A 20,505-nucleotide genomic window follows, 5' to 3' on the forward strand; every position below is an offset into this window, starting at 1 on the left:
TCTCAGGGCTGGGGCAGGCAAAGAACATGATGAGCTTAGAACATCTTGTGCCAGAAACCAAGGGGAGTGTTCAAAGAATGATGAGGACATGTCCAAAGAACACAGGAGCCAGGCTGAAGGGGCTCAGGTGAAACTTGGGACAATTTGAGCATCAAAATAAATAAGGACTGTAACAGATTACATCCCATTTAATAAAATAGAAAGCCAAGACCTCATACTGAGAGAAATAACTAAAAAAGTTGTAAGTCTGATAAAGAACAGGATATTTACATAGTTTCAAAGTATCTCCCACAAAATGTTCATCGATTAAAAGAAAAAGATCACCTTCATAGGGGAAAAGCCCAGAAGATGCCGCTTTTAACCAAGGTATGGCAATAAAGATCATTAGCAATGGGACAAATTGATATTGTGTGCCACCTGATAGGATGCATCACTTCTGTGATATTTCTGCATGTATTCATTTTGTACCTTCAGTCAACAAACATTTTTTATGTCATAGTTTCTGGGGGTCAGGTGATTGTGGTTGAAGTCAAATAGTTGGCTAGGGTGACAGTCAACTTACAAGGTTTAACCAGGGCTGGAGAATCCACTTCCAAGCTCAACATTGTTGGTAGGCCTCAGTTTCTCACTGGCTGTTGGCTAGATGCTTCAGTGGCTATGTAGGCCTATGCATAGGGCTGCTCATGACACGGAAGCTTGCTTCACACAGAGCAAGTGATCCAAGAGATTACTTCACAACTTAATCACTTCTGCTGCATGCTCTGGGTCACAAAGATCAACTCTGGTATCAGGTGGGAGAAGAATACATAAGGGTGGGGATAACAGGAGGTGGGCCAATTTGAAGGTTGGCTATCACATTGCTGAAGGTTCATAACCTGAAGATAATCATGAAACCCAAATCCTTGGCTACTCCACAAAATAACTGGCCTGTATCCGTCGAAGTGTCAAGGTCATGAAAATCAAAGAAGAATGCGGAACTGTTCCAGAGTGAGGGAGACTAAAGCAACCTGACAACTAAATGCAACGTGAGATGCGAAACCAGATCCTTTTGGAATTAAGGACATTACTGGAACAACTGGCAAAAACTTGAATGGGGTCACGGGATTAGCTGGTAGCAATGTATTGATGTTCATTTCCTGGTTTTACTAGATTGTAAATTGTGATTTTGTTGGAGAATGTTCTTATTTATAGGAAATGCCCACTCAACTGCTAGAGAGAGAGAGAGAGAGAGAGAGAGAACATCAGGTCTGAAACTTACTCTCAAATGGTTTGGGGAGGGAGATGTTCTTCTGAAATTGCAACTTTTAGGGAAGTTTGAGATTGTTTCCATATTAAAAATGTATATGAATTATAAAGACCTATGACAGAAATTTAAGTGTGCAAGGGAGAAAATCCTAATTCTACTATAGGTAGAATTTTTTGTAGGTCAAAAATGTAATTTTTTGTAGGTCAAAAATGTGTGAATATTGGTAATTCTATATGGTTCAACTTAATACAAGAATACCCCAATAAACTAATCAGTATCAAAGATAATGAAATTACGGATTTCAATAAAAAGACAAAACAATTCACAGTGCCCTTTCGAGGAACTCTCTCCTGCAATCACCCACTCTTTGTCTAGCGTCCCTAGCATCTGCCTCTCTGTAGACCCTCTTCCAACAGCACACAGAGAAGCTGCTGGAATAACTTGATCTTAGAAACAATCCCCTGATTTCATAGTCCCATCCAGATACGTTCCTATTTCTTTGCACTCCTTCACAGCATTTTTTGAAAGAATGGTTTCTATTCCCCATGTCCTCTCACTCCCCATTTTTCCCTAAACTCACTCTAAATGGGTTTGCAAAGCTACCACCCATAAACGTTTGCTCATCAAGGCCATCAGTAACTTTCCTGCTGATTTTTCTGTCTTCAACACTGCTGCCCACTCCCTCCTTGAGACATTTTCTTCTCTTGGCTTCTGTGAAACCACATTTCTCTTGAGTTTCCTTTTTTCCTCTTTGCTTGTATCCTCGCCCCCTACAACTCACCCTCCAGAAAACATGCACAGTCATTTTTTACAAATGTGAACTGGAGCATGCCACTCTACAGAAAACCCTGCAGTGGCTTCCCACCAGATGGAGGAACACTAAGCTCTCGTGGGAGCTCCTGTGAGATCTGGCCCCTACCCGTGCCCACTCCATCCCATAGGCATCCCTCTGGCCTCTCACTCAGTCTTCTGCCTGCTTCTCAAACCTGCCAAGCTTGTTCCTACCCTGCTCTTCCATGCAAGTCCTTTCTGCTTCAAACATTCTTCCCCAGTCATCCCAGGGCAGATGCCTCGTCTGCATTCCAGTCTCAGCTCATGTGTTAATTCCTCAAAGAGACTTGCCCTCAAAACCTAATCTAAAACAGATCCCCACCCTTACCTGCCCCAATCCTTCTCTCCCATCATGCTGGCTTGTGTTCTTCAGAGCATATATCCTAATAGGAAACGATCTTATTTATTCATTTATTTGTTCAGTGCTTGTCTGCCTACCCCGGAACACAAGCGCCCCAAGTGTCTTGCCAGTCTTGTTCTTTACTGTATCTCCAGTGTCTAGGACAGTGCCTAACACATAGTAGGTGCTTCATAAATATTTGGTGAGTAAATGAATCACCTGCTTTCTGTTTCAAACTGCTACTGATCTCAAGCCGTCAGAGGTCTCACAGCTATGATAACAACTACAGAATCTAAGAGATGACCTTCCTTCCAAGTCACCTTGTCCACACTCAGATCAAATGAAGAACCTCTTCACAACATGGCTGGCAGAAGGTTATCCAGCCTCTGCCTGAGCACTCTCAGTAATGGGAGAACTCACGACTTTTCATAATGGAATATTTCCATGTCATTGCTGAGAGCTCTGTGTTGGAAAGATTTTCTCTTCAGTGACCCTAGATCTTCTTCCCTCTACATTCCACTTATATTAGTCCCTAAAGCAACTTAAAAAAGCCCCACTTCACCTGACAGCGACTCAAATATCACTTGAGGGAGTGATCACATGACTCCGAATTCTCTTCTCCCAGATAAATACTCGCAGCTATCTCAACACTTCATGTGACATGAAAAATGAACCAACACAGCGTCTGAGAAAGGCCTGCAAAATTTTAGCAATTTGGTTTAAAACAGTAAACCCTTTCTGACATCTTATCTGAAAAATAAAACGTAAGAATGCCCTTCAGTATTCAGAGAACACAGTGTGATTTCTCATGACTGTCCTGTCCTCTTAATGCCTGCTCCCCTGCCTCACAGCCTTCCCGATACTGAGGGAACCACAGCAATCACAGGCCCGGGAGTGTCTTCTCTGAGACAAACACCCATCTCTGTCAAAATATGATTGTGGCTCTATGTTCTCAGTTCTGGATAAATTCTACATTTTAATAAGATGAGAGACAACTCTCGTGATGTCACTATCTGCTAATGAGCTTTGTGGCACAGGCTCTTTGCCAAGGGCATTAAACAATTTATTCTCTGAGGAAAAAAGCCAGTTTGGATCTGTCTCCCTTTTGGGCTTTCATTGTGTGTGTAGTGCGGGAGGAAGAACAGATGGTTGTGGTTAAACAGGCAACAGTCTGGTGCATATCTGTACCCTGTGACTTCCGTAATAGAGTAAGCACTCTATAAATACTAGTGAAAGAGTGAGTGAGTGAATGAAGGAACCAGTGAACCAGAGGGTCTAGGAACTAGTGCTCTAGTCGGAGCTCTCCTTTGACAGATGAGGAAGTAAGGCCGTGACAGGGGATTCAGAGCCCAAAAGTGTCAGCTGCGGGACCAGACCCCAGGGCTCCTGGTTCTCAGGCTTAGAATACTTTCCACAGATTCATGCTGCCTCTCTTACTGGGCTTCTGTGCAAATGAATTTCCAGTTAACTGAATAGGCACAAAGGACTTTTTGTTTTGTTTTGTTTTGAATAACTAGGTCACTGTAGATGACTTCTTCATATCCGGCTCCCCAAAAATGATTATTTTAACCAACACAGTAAGCCCACAACCCTTGGCAGTGACACAGTTAAGGACTGGATGTGACCTAATCCTGGCCACTGAGGCATGAGGGAAAAATCTGCTAAGCAAATTCGGGAGCTCCCTGATGCTAAGGAGACACAGGGAAAACATCCCTCTTTTCCTTTTGGCACTACCATGTCTGACGGTGGCACATGGACCTGCTGTAGCCATTTTGCTACCACTCTGAGGATGAGGCTACACTGAGGAAGGGAGAGCAGAGAGATAGAAAGAAACTGGCGCTTCGTGATCCCATGAAGCTCCTCAACCAACCAGCTCTGGAGCCTGCCCTATCTGCAATCCTTCAGTGAAGTGAAATTATAAATCACCAGCTGCGTTAGATGTTCTGTTATTTGGACCTGAAAGTATCCTGAGAGGTTCAAACCATTTTTTGATAGAAACCTTTAAAAAGAAAATATTTGCTTCCTTGAGTTCTTAAACAATAAAAAACCAGAAAACAAACATTTCTTCAACCAATCAGGGATTTCATTCTGCTGGCAAGGACTGAGCAAGGCTGTGATGTAGTAATGCTTTGTTTGCCTTGGTGCTGCACGCTCACATACATGGTCAAGCATTCTATGCCATTAAGTTCTCAAACTTCTTAGTCTCAGGACCCCTTTACACTCTTAAAACCATTCCTGAGGACCCCAATAAGCCTTGGTTTATATGGGTTACATCTACTGATAATTATCATATGAGAAATGAAAACTAAGAAATTAAAAAATATTTATTTGTTTAAAATAACAATAGAAAGCCTGATAAATGTTAACATAATATGTTTTAATGAAAAATAGCTACATTTTCCAAAACAAAAGAAAATTAGTGACAACGGAAGTAATGTCTGACATATTCATGATCTCTTTAATGTTTTAATTAAGACATTAAATTCTTAAATTTGCATCTGAATTCTTAAATCTGCGTCTGGCTGAACCTGTCATGATATGTTGTTTTGGTTGAAGTATATGAAGTATATGAAGAAACTCTGACCTCACAGAGATGTGTAGTTAGAAAATGAAGGAGTATTTTAATAATCGTTCCAGATAATTGTGAATATTTTTCTTTGATACTGCACTATAACTTGACAAGTTTCTTTTTTTTTTAAAGATTTTATTTATTTATTTCAAAGAGAGAGTGCATGCGCATGCGTGAGCACACAAATGGGGGAAAGGGGCAGAGGGAGAGGGAGAAGCAGACTCCCCACTGAGCATGGAGCCTGATGTGGGGCTCAATCCCAGGACCCCAGGATCGTGACCTGAGCCCAAGTCAGACGCTTAACCGACTGAGCCACCCAGGCGCCCCTTGACAAGTTTCTTAAAGGCTAGTTGCAATGGAGATGTACAACACAATATCAACGTTAACAAAAGTTTGGAAGAAGCTGATTCCAACCCTCAAGGATGACTCTGAGGGGCTCAGTGGGGGAAATAACTGTAGATGTGGTAGAAATAGCAAGAGATCTAGAATTAGAGGTGGTGACTGAAGATGGGACTGAACTGCTGCAATCTCAGGAGAAAACGTTAATCTCATGAGGAGCTCCATTCCTGAGATGGAATCTACTCCTGGTGAAGATGCTGTGAAGACTGCTGAAATGCCAACAAAGGATTCAGAATATGACATAAACTTAGTTGATAAAGCAGCATCAGGATTTGAGAGGACTGGCTCAAATTTTGAAAGAAGTTCTACTGTGGGTAAAATGCTATCAACAGCATCTCATGCTACAGAGAATCATTCATGAGAGGAAGAGTCCATCGATGTGTCAAAACTTCACTGTTGTCTTATTTTAAGAAATTGCCAGAGCCACCCTAGCCTTCAGCACCTATACCCTGATCAGTCAGCAGCCATCAACATCAAGACAAGACCCTCCACCAGCAAAAAGATTATGACTTGTTAAAAGGTTAGCATTTTTTAGCAATAAAATATTTTTAAGTTAAGGTCTGTACATTGTTTTTGTAGACATGATGCTATTGTACACTTAATAAACTACACTGCAGTGTAAACATAATTTTTATATGCACTAGGAAACAAAAATTCATTTGAATTGCTTCATTGCAATATTTGCTTTATTGAAGTGGTCTGGAACCAAACGCATAATATATCTGAGGTATGCTCGCAATTTTATTTAGAGTCCCCAAAAAGATACCTAAAATAACATTTTGCTCTTTTTCTATCTGTTAAACATTTACTGATTCTTCTGAGATTATCAGAATGTTTTTCCTAGCTCTATTCTATTATTAAAAATAAATGTATTTAACATATTAACTGTAGTCAATTTACTTTTCTGTTTTCTAACCAAATCATAATGTAACTATCAATTTAGCTATTCATCTTTTGAAATAAGCCTAAAAGTTTTATTTTCAAAGAAATACCACTTTGAGGTACAGTGCTGGTTGACTTTAACAGTAAGTAACAAATTCCTAACACAATTATACACAGTAAAACAAAATGGTTAAGAAAGTCAAGATAGTCTCAATCCCTTTTTACTTCTGGAGAAGGACAAGATACATTTTATTCAGATATTCTGGGGCTTAATTAGTGCTTTGGTGACATCACACATACACAGTAGAAACCATGATCCTCTACTAATGGATATAAACCATCTTAAGAGAGTTTTTTTTTTACAAACTAATGGAAAGTGGGTTTGAGAGGAAAGATTTTTAAAAATGGAAAAATTTTCATTCTTTTCAACTGAGATCAAACTGCCATAATTTTTTTTAATCATAAGATTCTAAGAGTAAGGTAAATATAAAAACAAAGCAAAACTTTTAGAGCTTCATGTATTTGAAAACAACAGGCAAATGGAAATCAGGAAGTCATGGTTCTATTCTAGACATGCTGATCATGGGATTCTAAGAGCTAGTTACATATGGGGAAGGAATTCTTTTGAAGAATTCTTTTGAAGAGCTTCAGCAACTTGGTAGCAGCAGGAAACTGAAAATCAGAAAGTATGGCTCAAGATGGTGACATAGATCATTCCCAACTTCAGTCCCCTTCGCAAGACTGACTGGCAAATATCCATAGACAAGACAGCAATGTGAAAATCTCAGAACCCAGGGATGAGGCTGAAGCACCCCCCTGGAAAACAAAGGCTGAGAAGGATGACCTTAGAAAGATTAAGAGGAGTGGCTACACTCTGGCCGCACTGCCCCTTCCCAGGCCAGCACAGTGCTATACCAACAGGGGCCCCCAGGGGTTTCTACAGTGGGAGGGAAAAAGAGCCCAAAGTGGACATCCAGCTCCCCCAGCACTGCAGAGTCCTTCCCAGGAGGCGCATTTGGATCTTGCCTCACCGGGGTCAAAGGAACTCTGCAGGCCTGGACTACTGAGAATCAGAAGCAGGGAAGGTAGGCAGGGTTTACAGTAACCAGTGCTCAATTTTGGCAGACCACATTTCTCTTTGCAGCTGTGCCCCAGCAGAGATCCTAGGCAGTGGCTGTGCTTATCTGCATTGCCAAGCTGGTGGCCCTGTCTGTCTAGGGGGCTTGGTGGGCAGTGGAAATAAAAGGATACTAATTAACATCACGAAAACATATGAATATGTAATACTCACTGGTAATAGTAAATATATAATCAAAGTCAGATTCTCTAATACTGTATTGGTAGTGTGTAATTCATTTGCAACTCTAGTTTAAAGGTTAAAAAATAAATGTGTCTAAAAACATAACTACAATAACATGTTATTGGATATATAATATAAAAAAAGATGTAAACAGTAACATTGGTAACCTAAAATGCAAAGGGGAAGAGATGTTAAAGTATGAAGTTTCTGTATGCTATTGAAGTTGTTGTTGTCATTTAAAAATAGATAACAAAAGGAGTCAAACCATACTACTACAAAAGTCATCAAATCACAAAGGAAGACAGCGAGAGAGGAAGCAAGGAACAAAGAAAGTACAAAACAGAAAGCAATGAACAAAATGGCAACAGTAAGTCTTTACCTATCTTTAATTACTTTAAATAACTGGATTAAATTCTCCCATCAAAAGATATAGAGTGGCTAAATGGATAAAACACAAGATCCAACAATATGCTGCCTACAAGAAACTCATTTTAGTTTTAAGGACACACATAGACTGAGAGTGAAGGGATGGAAAAAGATATTTCAAGCAATTGATAACCAAAAAGGCAGCAGCAACTTTAAGTTAAAAATGGTCAAAAGAGACAAAGAAAGTAATTATATAAAGGTAAAGGGGATCAAGCTACCACAAAGATAAAAGAATTGTAAATATTTATGTGCCCAACATTGAAGCACCTAACTATATAAAGCAAATACAGAACTAAAAGGAGAGAGAAACAGCAACACAGTAATAGCTGGGAACTATTGAACATAATAAAAATAATAATAATAATAATAAACAATAAAATGCATAGGAATAAATCTAACCAAGGAAGTAAAAGATCTATACAATGAAAAGTATAAAACACTGGTAAAAGAGATTGATGACAAATAAGTGGAAAGATATCCCATGTTCATGGAGTATAAGAATTAACGCTGTTAAAAAGTCCATACTACCCAAAGTAATCTCTAGATTTAATATAATCCCTATCAAAATTCCAATAGCATTTTTTTTACAGAAATAGAACAAACCAACCCTAAAAGTTACATGGAACCATAAAAGACCTGAATAGCCAAAGCAATCCTGAGAAAGAAAGGCAAAGCTGAAGGCATCACACTATGATTTCAAACTTTTTTACAAAGCTACAGTAATCAAAACAGTATGGCATTGGCATAAGAACAGACAGATAGACCAAGAGAATCATATTGAAAGCCCAGAAATAAACTCATGCACATACAATCAACTAATATATGACAATGGAGCCATTACTCTGGGAAGAAGACAATCTCTTCGATAAATGGTGCTGGAAAAACTGGATATTCACATGCAAAAGAATGAAATTGGACCCCTATCTTACACTGCACACAAAAATTAACTCAAAATGGATTAAAGACTTTAATGTAAGAACTGAAACCATAAAACTTCTAGAAGAAAACACAGGAACAAATTTCCTTGACATTGGTCTTGGCAATGATTTTATGGATATGACACCAAAAGTATAAGCAACAAAAGCAAAAATAAACAAAAGCAAAAATAAATACACCAAACTAAAAAGCTTCTATATGGCAAAAGAAATGATCAACAAAATGAAAAGGCAACTTATAGAATGGGAGAAAATATTTGCAAACCACACATCCAATAAGGGATTAACATCCAAAATATATAAGAACTCATATAACACAGAAGTAAAAAACAAAAAAACAAAAAAACCCAAACAACCCAATTTAAAAATGGGCAATGGACCTGAACAGATATATTTCCAAAGAAGACATACAAAATGGCCAACAGGAACACAAAAGGACCGTCAGCTCAGGTCATGATCCCAGGGTCCTGGGATCGAGCCCTGCATCGGGCTCCCTGCTCAGCAGGAAGCCTGATTCTCCCTCTCCCACTCCCCCTGCTTGTGTTCCCTCTCTCACCATCTCTATCTGTCAAATAAATAAATAAAATCTTAAAAAAAAAAAAGAAATTTGAGTTGCTACCTCTAAAACTGAAAATAAACTACAGGTGATCCTTGAACAACATGGGTTTGAATGGTACAGGTCCACTTGTAGGCAGTTTTTTTTTTATATAAATATAGTATAGTACTATAAATATATTTTCTTTTCCCATGATTTTCTTAACAATTTCTTTTCTTCAGCTTACTTTATTGTAAGAATATAATATATAAAATATAAAACATACAAAATATGTGTTACTCGACTTTAAGTTCTCAGTAAGGCTTCCAGTCAACAGTAGACAATTAGTAGTTAAGCTTGGGGAGAGTCCACAGTTAAACACAGATTTCAGACTGTGCAGGGCAGGGGGTGTCGGGGCACCCCTAACCCCCATGTTGTTCAAGGGTCGAGTGTATAGTCCAAAACTTACAAATAGTTGTCATTTGTCTTGCCATTTGCTTCATATGGGTTAACCCTGGTACTTCTCCCTCACACTTAATTGTGGCATGACAGTCCTAAAAGAGGTAAAACTATTAAATATTGACTAGTACTCATTCATAATTTATTTAATGCTTACTATGTACCAGGTATCCTCCTAGGGCCTGGGAATTCAAAAGTAGATAAGCCCAGCCCTCAAGTAACTCATAGTCTTTTTATTTATTTATTTACTTCTGAATTTTTTTTTTTTTAAGATTTTATTTTTAAGTACTCTCTACACCCAACGTGGGCCTCGGACTCACAACCCCAACACCAAGAGTCGAATACTCCACCAACTGAGCCAGCCAGTCATCCCTAGATTGGTTTTAGATTAAAAATACCATATATTAGGGGCATCTGGGTGGCGCAGTCAGTTAAGCATCCGACTCTTGGTTTAGGCTCAGGTCATGATCTCAGGGTCGTGAGATTGAGCCCCATGTTGGGCTCCTCGCTCAGTGCAGAGTCTGCTTAGGACCCTCTCTCCCTCTCAAATAAATAAATCTCTTTAAAAAAGACCACATATTGGTTCTATTTACCAAGGACTTTCTATTCTCATAAAACTGGGAGGGAATAGCAAAAGGATGTTTATAAAATACGAGCAGTCTTCTAATTATGAAAACATAATGCAACTGATTTCCATGGTAGTATTCCTCAAATTTCTTCATAAGACCATAAGGAAAATGAGTGATAATATAAAATGATAAATAAGGAAAATTATTTCCATAACATTAAAAGACGACTGACGCCTGTTGGTGAATATTAAACACGATCAGGACTTAATGCGATTTGCACTTCATTTTTTATATTATGTGTAAAAGCACCAATGGATTCTGAGTAACACATTGGGTAGTACAGCTATGTTTAAATAAGAAATCAGAAGCTTTTTCGTCTTTCAACCAAAAATTTATCTCAACTGAGAAGACTTCTCATATATGATCAAAGAAGGCAGGGGCCACGAATACATCATACCTGGGCACCTACATTCTCATTGTGCAAAAGGAATGGCTGTGGGGAAGCCACGGTGACACAGCACGAGGCTCAATCATCATCCCATCTGCCCAAAACCATCCCACTCAACTTCCATACAGAAAACTGATGATAATTGGGTAAACTAACAAAATAACAAAAGGTTAAACAGTTACAAAATGTGATTCCTGTATGTAGAGCGAAGAAAACCATGAGTAATACCCCTCACATGGCCATATCAGATATCCAAATCTGCTCAGGATTAACCTGCTTGCTTGTATACAAAATAAGACAGTGTTTTAAGGGCTAAAAATACACTTAAAGCTCTAATAAATTCTTCATCTCTATCAGCAATTGAAGGATTTTTTTGTCCTCTAATCTGAACATGGGTCTCCAGAAAAATGTAAAAGCATGTATAATAATCTATTTAACTTGGAACCCCTTTGGAGAAAGAAATTTAACTTGCTTCTTTTTTAAATCAAGAGCAAACAACAACAACAACAAAACCCCAAACTTAAATTTATCTAATCTCTGTAATCTAAAACCTCCTGAGCCCCAGATAAATCATCTTGTATGTGCTATTACTGTCAGAAATGAAATACCTTAGCCCCCAAAATTAAGTCTGTCATGTATCTCCAATCCCAGTAACCCACTGCCAGATCTAGTCAACCAAACTAGAAAACACCTGGCCTCTCGCATGTTCCTCACACCCAATCCACTACACTGTCTTACCAAGTCCTACCAAGTCTTAGAGATTCTACCTTTGCAAAACAATCCCCCTTCTTTATTTCAACAGCCAAGAGCAGGCTCCAATCCTTTTCTTGTCCTGTTTCCAACAGATACATTGTTTATCTCCCAGCCTCCAATCCATTCTCCACGCTATTTCCAGAGTGACCTTTCTAAAATGCAAATATAAGCCTATCACTCCCCTGATTAAAACCCACTTGTAGGATAAGGGTCACGCTCTCTCACTTGGCATTTCCACTTGATCTTGTTCTTACCTGCCTGTGTCTCTGATTGACAATCCCCTTACATTAGACATAGAATTATGTATGGATCTCCAAAAGCGGTGCATGGTCTGGGGCCTCTGCCCAGAGTCCTCTTTGTCTTCTTCAACCAAGTAACTCCATCTTTCCTTTAGAATCTAGCCTGAGAATAATGCCTACCCAGGAATCTCTGTCTGATTTGGGTTCTTCTCTGCACCCCCAAAGCCTCCTCTGCTAACAGCTTCATAACACCTACCCACCACCTAGAAACACTGACCCCATGGGTCAATGCAAACCCTCAGAGGCAGGGACTGTATCCCTTTCAACTGTGCACTGCAAACACACAGTTGTGAGCATGCATTGAATATCTGCCATTTAATGCCTTTAATGTTTTATGAGTAAGGTAAGAGCTTACCTTACAGAAGTTAACCTCACGTTACCCAAGAGCTATGTTCCTGAAAACAACACAACAACAAAACCCATGTTAAGGGGGTACTTAAGACCTCATGTGAACCTGTGAAAGCTCCCATAAATGGGAGTCACCAAAATAAAACAGGCCATATACATAATTTAAAAATACACAATAAAGTCATTTTGATACCTTAAATTAATAACATAAGTACCTACAATTAAATTTATATTTACTATTCCTTATATGCTAGAAATCTTTCAGGATAGCCCTCCCTGAAAGTTTCACCAAATTCACCTTGTTCCATTAAGTTTATCTTAACATCGTAGGCAGATGCCATTGTAGATAACATTCAAATAAAGAGACATTCACTTTATCTATGTATCTAATGGCTCTTTCATTCTGACTTTCAGCGGCAGCTTCCTGCTACCTCTTCCCTTTACAGGCCCATCCTAGCTCTTGATTCATTTTACATAATGAGAGTATATTTTTCAAGGCCTGCATTTACTTTACCCTATGGACGTACCACAGAATAGTCTCTCATCCCTTCCTGACTCCTTTTCTTCCTGACCTCCCTTCTCTGTTTCTAATTATTCCCAAGAGAAATCACTCACTCACTTACTCTCTCTCTCGCTCTCTCTCTCTTTCACACACACACACACACACACACACACACCACATTTTCATTCAATCAACAAACATTTATTAAATGCCTACATGCCAGGAACTGAGCTAAGTTTTTTAATTCATATGGTGCCAGAGAAGGTGCATTCACGTGAATCCAACCTGTGACTATTATCTACAATAAGAAATGTGCTTTGCATAGCAAACCAACATACGGCTGTATTTATGCAGAGAAAGAAAATTCCACTCATCAAGACAACTATACTTTGTGCCATGCACTGGAATTCTCTTCTGGATTCAGTTCAGTTTTATTTTATTTCACCGTGTGGGAGGCCCACTCAATTAATTTTGTGGCCCACTTATGAGTAAGAATTACAGTTTGAAAAGCACTGTTCTTTTTTTTTTTTTTAAAGAATTTATTTATGTGTGAGAGAGAGAGAGTGAGAAAGAACATGAGCGGGTGGGGAGAGGGAGAAGCAGGCTCCCTGCTGAACAAGAAGCCCGACTCGGGGCTCGATCCCAGAACCCTTTGGCCTGGGATCATGACCAGATGCTTAACCGACTGAGCCACCCAGGTGCCCTTGAAAAGCACTGTTGTAAAATACATGAAGGAAACTTGCATTTTGGAGAAGTTACTGTACTAAAAAGAAAAAAAAAAAGTTAAAACTACCCTGGAGGGATGGAGAGAGGATGGCGAGGGAGAGGAGAAGGCCAGAGAGAGAGGAAAGTAAAAGTAAAAGAAATATAGAAAGGGAGGGAGTGGACAGAAAGAGATCATTTAGGAATAGAAAAGATAAAAAGGAAAAGCTAAAGAGGGTAAAAAAGAAGAGAGAAAAGTAAAGGCCAGAAGGAAAAAGGGGCAGAGACTGTCATGGTAACTTCTGGGGTGAGGAAGAGGTCACAGACTGGCCTCCTTGTCACCTTTCATCTCCCAAGTGTGGAGGGAATTAGCTGATTAATCACTGATCACTGCCTCCCAACTGCTCTAAATCCTTAAACCTTTAAAGACTGTACTCAGGGTGTTTAGGAAAGGTGACAAGTGTTACCCATTAAGGTAGAAATACTGCGCCGGCAGCCCAGAGCATTGTCTGCTGGGCACTAGATGAGATCGTGCAGGGGACCCTAGAGAGAGCCTCGCATATTGGGAATACATTACTGAAAACAACTCATGAAAAGAAAACAAACTTGAGTTCATCACGGCCACTGTGCCATGCTCATCTCATCAGTGTGAAAAGGTGCGCTAATTCTCACTGTGTAAAAGCACCCTGTGATTCATGAAGTGCATCCCCTAACAGAAACCCTTACCTGGGGGCATTCACTCTAAGGTCAGTAAATGCTTCTTACTGTGAAATGGACTTAGGGAATAAATTAACCTGATGGTCCTAAAAGAGTAAACATCCTTATTTACCTTATATTACATTTCAGCTCATCCTGTGTTGGACGAACCCTAAGTTAGATAGTATTTATCCAAACCCTGTGTATTATATTTTGAACCATTTCTTAGAGGTAGTTTTTAAATGAGTGAGACCTATTCCTCGCTCAGAATAGTAGGCACTAATAATATGTGTGTTCATGTTCTTTTTAACCTACACTGATTGGCATTTGTTGCTCAGTTAAAAACTCGTGGAGAACTGGTAGGAGTGTAAAATGAGAACAGGTTGGTCTTGCATGGATACAGTGAATCACTGCCGGGCCACACATCACCCTGCCTGCCCTGGCACAGCCAGTCCTTCCACTTGGGGCCTTCTCACTCTGCATTGGGTCACAGGGGCAAGTGGAAACAGGAGAAAGAAAAAAAAAAGCTAAAAATCTGGTGTGCTTGCTTGCTTTTTTCTTCCATCAGAAGGGAACAAAGAAGTAGGGGAGGGCAGAGGGCTTATGAGTAGGAAACAGAATAAGGGGAAAAACTAAAGAATGTTCAAGGATAGGGGGAGAAAGGAGCCACTGGGAGGGTGGCTGAAAACCAGGGAGATGCTGGTGAGGTGGGCTTCTAGGTAGGGATGCTCAGGGCCTCTTACAGACTCTAAGAGTAATGGGTGGTGGGGGAGACGAGATTCGGGACATTTCAACAAATATTTACTGAGCATTCAATTTAACATATTATTCTGGGGGCAGCCCATACAAAGATGGGCTGCCTTCTAGGAACTTATAACCTAGTAGGATAGCAACCATTGTAAATAGCAGAAGTGCTGTTCTGATAATGGCTAAATGGCTTCTATACCGGGCTTCACGTCAAGCAAACTATCCTTGCTCAAGAAGCATGTCTACATGGGGGACAATATACTGGGTGTCTATATGGGGGACAATATGCTGGGTCCTGGGAAAAGAATAAAGGTTTATTATTTTAAATATTATATTTAAATACGAAAACAAAATTCAATATTAACAGAGCAGAAACATTATGTCTGCATGCAGAGATGTCTACAAACCCAGATGAGGTCAGAGGATCAACGTGAGGGCTGTTCACACTAATTACTCAGTATTTCTACCAGTGTGGTTATAAAAGCAGCTGGTAACACGAGGCATGTATAGTGATGGGGAGCCAGCCTGTCTGGGTTTGAATCCTGGTTCTTCCACTTGCTAGCTGTTTGACTTTGAGCAAGTTACACAATTTCTCTGTGCTTCAGTTTCCCTATCTGTACAATGAGGATGATAGGAAGATAATAGGGTTACTATGAGAATTGAGTTAATTCAGGTTAAGGTATTAAGTGAGTGTCAGTGAATGTCGGCTGACGTCATTTCTCCCTAGTCACCACCCATACACTCAAGGAGTGGTAAGAGTCAAAGGGAGGGGCACACTCAAATGAAATACAGCTTTGAGTATTTGGGCTAACAGTGTAGACATGGACCAGTTTGGATTCAACATCCACTTCTAAGAAATGTCCCCAGAATCTTGGATGAGAAGTGTCCAGCTAGCCCATCCAGGTTTCTGCACCTCCACACGTATCAGGGGCCCGCGCTACACTGGCTTGTCAGTTGTTTACCGTTGATATTTTTACATTTGGTGTTGTATTGACCTCACATTTAGAAAAGGAATATTGGTTTGCCTCAGGATTTTAAGAAAAATTGGTAAGACTGCAAATTATCGAGAGATGAGTAGGCACACTACTGTTTTAAAATATCTTAGAACCTAAAACATAACAAGATGAGGATTTCAATAATCTCATATAAATCTAATTGCTCTTGGTTTTGGCATAGCTTTCAAAATCTAAAAATGAATACTTGACATTTTAAGATTCTAGTTAGAGAATTTCAGTTTAAAGCAGGCACCCATGCACATACACAAAGACACCCCCCCCCCAAAAACAACCACAACACCACTCTTGGGCAGTTGCCATGACAACACAATGCTGAACCTACTGGGCTCTGTTATCCTGTTGAAGATGTTGTGCAAAAAGACACTCATGTTAGATTCTTTACTAATTAAGTGCAAAGGTTAAAAAAAATTCTAGATCCATAAGGTTTTCATATGGTCTAGGACTCAGAAAAGTAAATACTAAACATTTTAAGAAAAGAATTTAAAAGTAATTACTGCAAGGCCAACTACGGATCAAAGTAGATGCAATATGGAAGAAAACACAAAATACTTTTATTTTGTATGCTCTAGTCACTTCATCTTTTTCTCCCAAGTTGTGCCATACTATTTTAATGGAATAATCAATTTGTATAATATAATTTAGTTAACAGAGTCTATTTTTTTACTAACACATTTAAATACTTTCCTTTTCTGGCCAATCTATTTCAATTCATTTGGGAGCCCAAACTTCCATTTGCTAATTAGACTTAAGAAAGAAAAAATGGTCTCTAAATTAATAGGAGTTTATATATTTAAAAAAAAGAAAAAAAACAGTGATGGGGAGAGAAGGGAGGGATAAGTAGCCCTTCTGGGAGGCTGTGATTAAACACTGTCCCATTCCTTCCCTTCTCGGATTAGCCAACTTCTTTGGAAGTTTCTCTCTGTCTCAGCTGCTAGACTCAGATCCCCTCAAGACTCAGTTGAAGGCCTTTTTTCACTCTATTCTCTTTTCCAAGGTGGTCTAATCCCTAGCCAGTGGCTTTAATTATTACCCATAGGCATGCACATCCTCAGAATGAAATGACTATCCCCATTTGTATCCCCAGAACTTCCAGATCCGTTGGCCCAACTGCCTCCTAAACACGGCCACCTGGATGCTACTGTAAATGCGAACTGCATCCTCCCGTAGCACTCCTTACCTCAGTAAATGAAAGCTTGGAATGGTCCTAACACAGGTGTACTCAATACCTATCTGCTAAATGAATAAATGTATCAGTCAATCAATCAATCAAACCTGTTCCACAAACCAAAAAATCTAAGGGTCATTCTTGATAAGGACTTCTTTCTCTCCCTCCATGATGAATCAGTATCCAGGTCCCATTTCACCTCCTAAATATTCCCCAAATCTATTCCATTTCCTAACTCCTCCTAGCCACTACTCTCCAAGGCTCCAGTCTTTGCCTGCATTATTATAACCACCTCTTAATTATCAATCAGGAACATGCAGATGTAGTACACAGAGACGTTAGGCAATCAATATTGATCAAAAATGTATTAAACAATCTGATAAAGTTGCTCTAAGAAAAGGGAAGAGAATATTTGCTAAATGTCAACTATATGCAAGGCACTGATCTAGACACCTCACGTATACAACCTCATTTAATATCAACAGCGACCCATTTTCTAGAAGAAACTCAACTGGGCATATGGCATCAGGAGCCTTTCCTGGTCACAACCTTTGCTTTGTTTGGTCGCAACAAGCAGAGAATAACAATGAAGATGATGATGATGGTGGTGGTGGTGGTGGTGATTACAATTTACTGAGAACTTTTTCCAGATACTGTTTCTCAGCATTTTGAATGCATTATTGCATTTAAGCCTACCACCCTCCTACAAAGTAGGTGCTATTACCATCCCATTTTGCAGATGAGGAAATAGCCACATAGACTTAAATTACTTAAGGTTAAAAAAAATAAGAAGTAGTAGGGCTGTGATCTAGGATATGAACCCGATTCTGTTTAAAAATTTACTAAACGCCTGTTTAACTTACAGCAAGTCATTAGAACCAGTGGGGATATACAGCTAGAAGAGACAAACCCATCAGTGCCCTCAAGGGTCTTGTATTGAACCTGAGGAGCCTGTCTCCAGGGTCAGAGCTATTTTGTCAATCCCATCTCTACCCAATGGAGAGCCAAGTTTATGGAGGGAAGCCTCCAGCAACTCCAATCCCACCTCCAAAGGGCACATTTCAAGTCAAAGCTGCTGATCTCTTTTCCATTCCCACAGCTACCCAGTTATTCTTGGGTAAGACATCAGGAAGAGATGCTTTAGTGCTTATACTAATATGGTGACAAGACTGAATAATTTTCTTGAAAAAGTCTACAAAAAAAGTACTGTGAATAGCATGAATACAAAGATTTTTGAAAGGTCTCATCTAGTACTTACAGTTTTATAACTCCATCTGGGCACCTGGAACAGAGCTGCTGGCTGCTCTTGTCTTGTTTATGTCGACGCTGACCCAGCTGAACAAATCTACAAATTACAATGGATAAAAACTAAGCTAAAGAAGGAACTACTTGCAATAAATTCAGCAGATTACACAAAATGGTATGAGCTTTCAAATGACAGCAGTCTGCTTATTTTAGAAAAGTGCACGAGTGCCCTATGCAACCCAAGACTGTCCCTACAAAAGGGGGCCTGATTTTACAGTGGGTTTGTTACGAATGAAGGAGGAGGAATTCTGTGTCTCAGTTTACTTCAACGTGACATAGAACTTGAACCGAAGTGTTTCTGAAGCCAGATGGATGAACTTTCAGAGCCTCTCTTATCTAAGGGTAAATGCAGCAGGATGCTAGGGGAACACGAGGAGAGGCATTTGCGGTGGGACAAACGACAAAGAAAGAACAGGATCAGGACGGGGATCCATCTCCCAAAGCAGGGACACTGCTGAAAACCCAGCACGTGGACTCTGTCTCCTTAGGACCACAAGAATCCCCAAATGTACTCCAGCCACTCACGTACTTTCAACTGTGTGTGTGTGTGTGGGGGGGGTTGGAGGAGACCACCTGCTGAGCCCCACAGCCACACCACCCCTCCTTAGAGAAGCCCGGAACAACACTCATCCAGGCTTGAAGCTAAGAGCCACAGGGACTCGCCCCCAGCCGGCTCCACAGGATAGGAGGATCCCTTGCAATGGGTCAATGGGCTGACAGGCCAAGGACCACCCGCTATTTCTCAAGTGCATACTTGTCCTAGTGTGGGCTGTGCTCCAGGCATCCGTCTTCCCCTCAGGGGCATGGCTTGTAATTTTGTTCTAATGTGCCCTGGGAGGTTATGGGGCACGATTAAAGGGCTGACTCCTTTCCCAATTTTCTACTATTTAAAATATTTTCTTTCTTATAATTATCGATACTTTTATAATTTATTTTTTCTTTTTAAAAAATTTTTAAAATATTTTTAAAATTTTTATTTATTTATTTTTATTAACATATAATGTATTATTTGTTTCAGGGGTACAGGTTTGTGATTCATCAGTCTTACACAATTCACAGCGCTCACCATAGCACATAGCCTCCCCAATAATTTATTTTTTATTAGCTTTTTTTTAAAGGTCAAGAAAAGTGCTGCAGAAATTACCAATTACTAAGTTGTTAGGGTGCTACTGGAAAACTTTCAAATAACTTACTTTTATCCAATTTTTATCTTAGTAAGTAAACATTTTTGATCCACTTTTATCCAATTTTTATCTTAGTAAGTAAACATTTTTGATCCATTTTTGGGGAAGAATGTCACATAATACCTGTTACTTGTACAGAACTTTAAACTTCCCAAATCATGTGCACAATCACTGTCAGAATTTTTTTTTTTTTTTTTTAAAGATGATTTGGCACAGGGCTGAGGCTTTGAGGAGTAAGTAGAAAACTTCCAGGTCCGGTTGAGATAGCAAACCAAAGATATCAGAAAAGCCGAGGGCAAAGGAAGGTATAGAGAGTAGGGCTAAGCGATTGAACCAAACTACAAAACCAAGAGATCTTCAGGAGTTCGAAGGTGGTTGAGGCCAAAAGTAGGAAAAACAAGCAGGAGAACAGGAAGCTAGAAGACAGGCTATGGATGCCAGTTCCAGCGCCTTCCTTCCCTCCCCACGTTGTCCTGTGGTTGCCCAATTGGGAGCTGCGACAGGCAAGCCAGGCCAGGGCACTGTCTTTACACACACAATCTTTGGTGGATACTAGTCAATTGGGTGCAGAACTGCAGTGGGAGAAGGCAGAACTCCTGAGGTCAATTTAGGCTAGAACTATATGGACTCTCGCCCTGCCCTTGAAGCTCTGCCGTCTGGATCCAAGGAGGCACTAAGAGAGCCCCAGAGCCCAGCTGGGGCAAGAAAGGGTACCAGTCAGTTCCTGAAATCCAAGGATTTGGCCACCCCCTGGCACAGCCACACCCCCAGTACTGATGGAGGGAGGCCTCCTCTGCCATAGCAGTGTCCATGACAGATGGGGTGGGGAGATGCCCCTGCCACCAGGAG

The 20,505-nt window shown here is 40.0% G+C and overlaps 1 protein-coding gene across 3 annotated transcripts in view; it reads right to left on the reverse strand.

The window, feature by feature from the left end:
* FIG4 (FIG4 phosphoinositide 5-phosphatase) overlaps positions 1–20,505 on the reverse strand; it is a 118,900-nt gene that overhangs the window by 16,043 nt on the left and 82,352 nt on the right. For 2 of the 3 annotated variants that reach the window (XM_036075320.2, XM_036075327.2), the window contains one exon: positions 18,426–18,512. In XM_036075320.2, coding sequence (XP_035931213.1) covers positions 18,426–18,512 — 87 coding nt within the window. Of the gene's footprint in view, positions 1–12,346; positions 12,387–18,425; positions 18,513–20,505 lie in introns of all 3 variants that reach the window. The other variant, XM_036075323.2, reaches the window with a different exon arrangement.

The sequence above is a fragment of the Halichoerus grypus genome, chromosome 9 (genome assembly GCF_964656455.1).
Source record: "Halichoerus grypus chromosome 9, mHalGry1.hap1.1, whole genome shotgun sequence".
NCBI lineage: Eukaryota > Metazoa > Chordata > Mammalia > Carnivora > Phocidae > Halichoerus > Halichoerus grypus.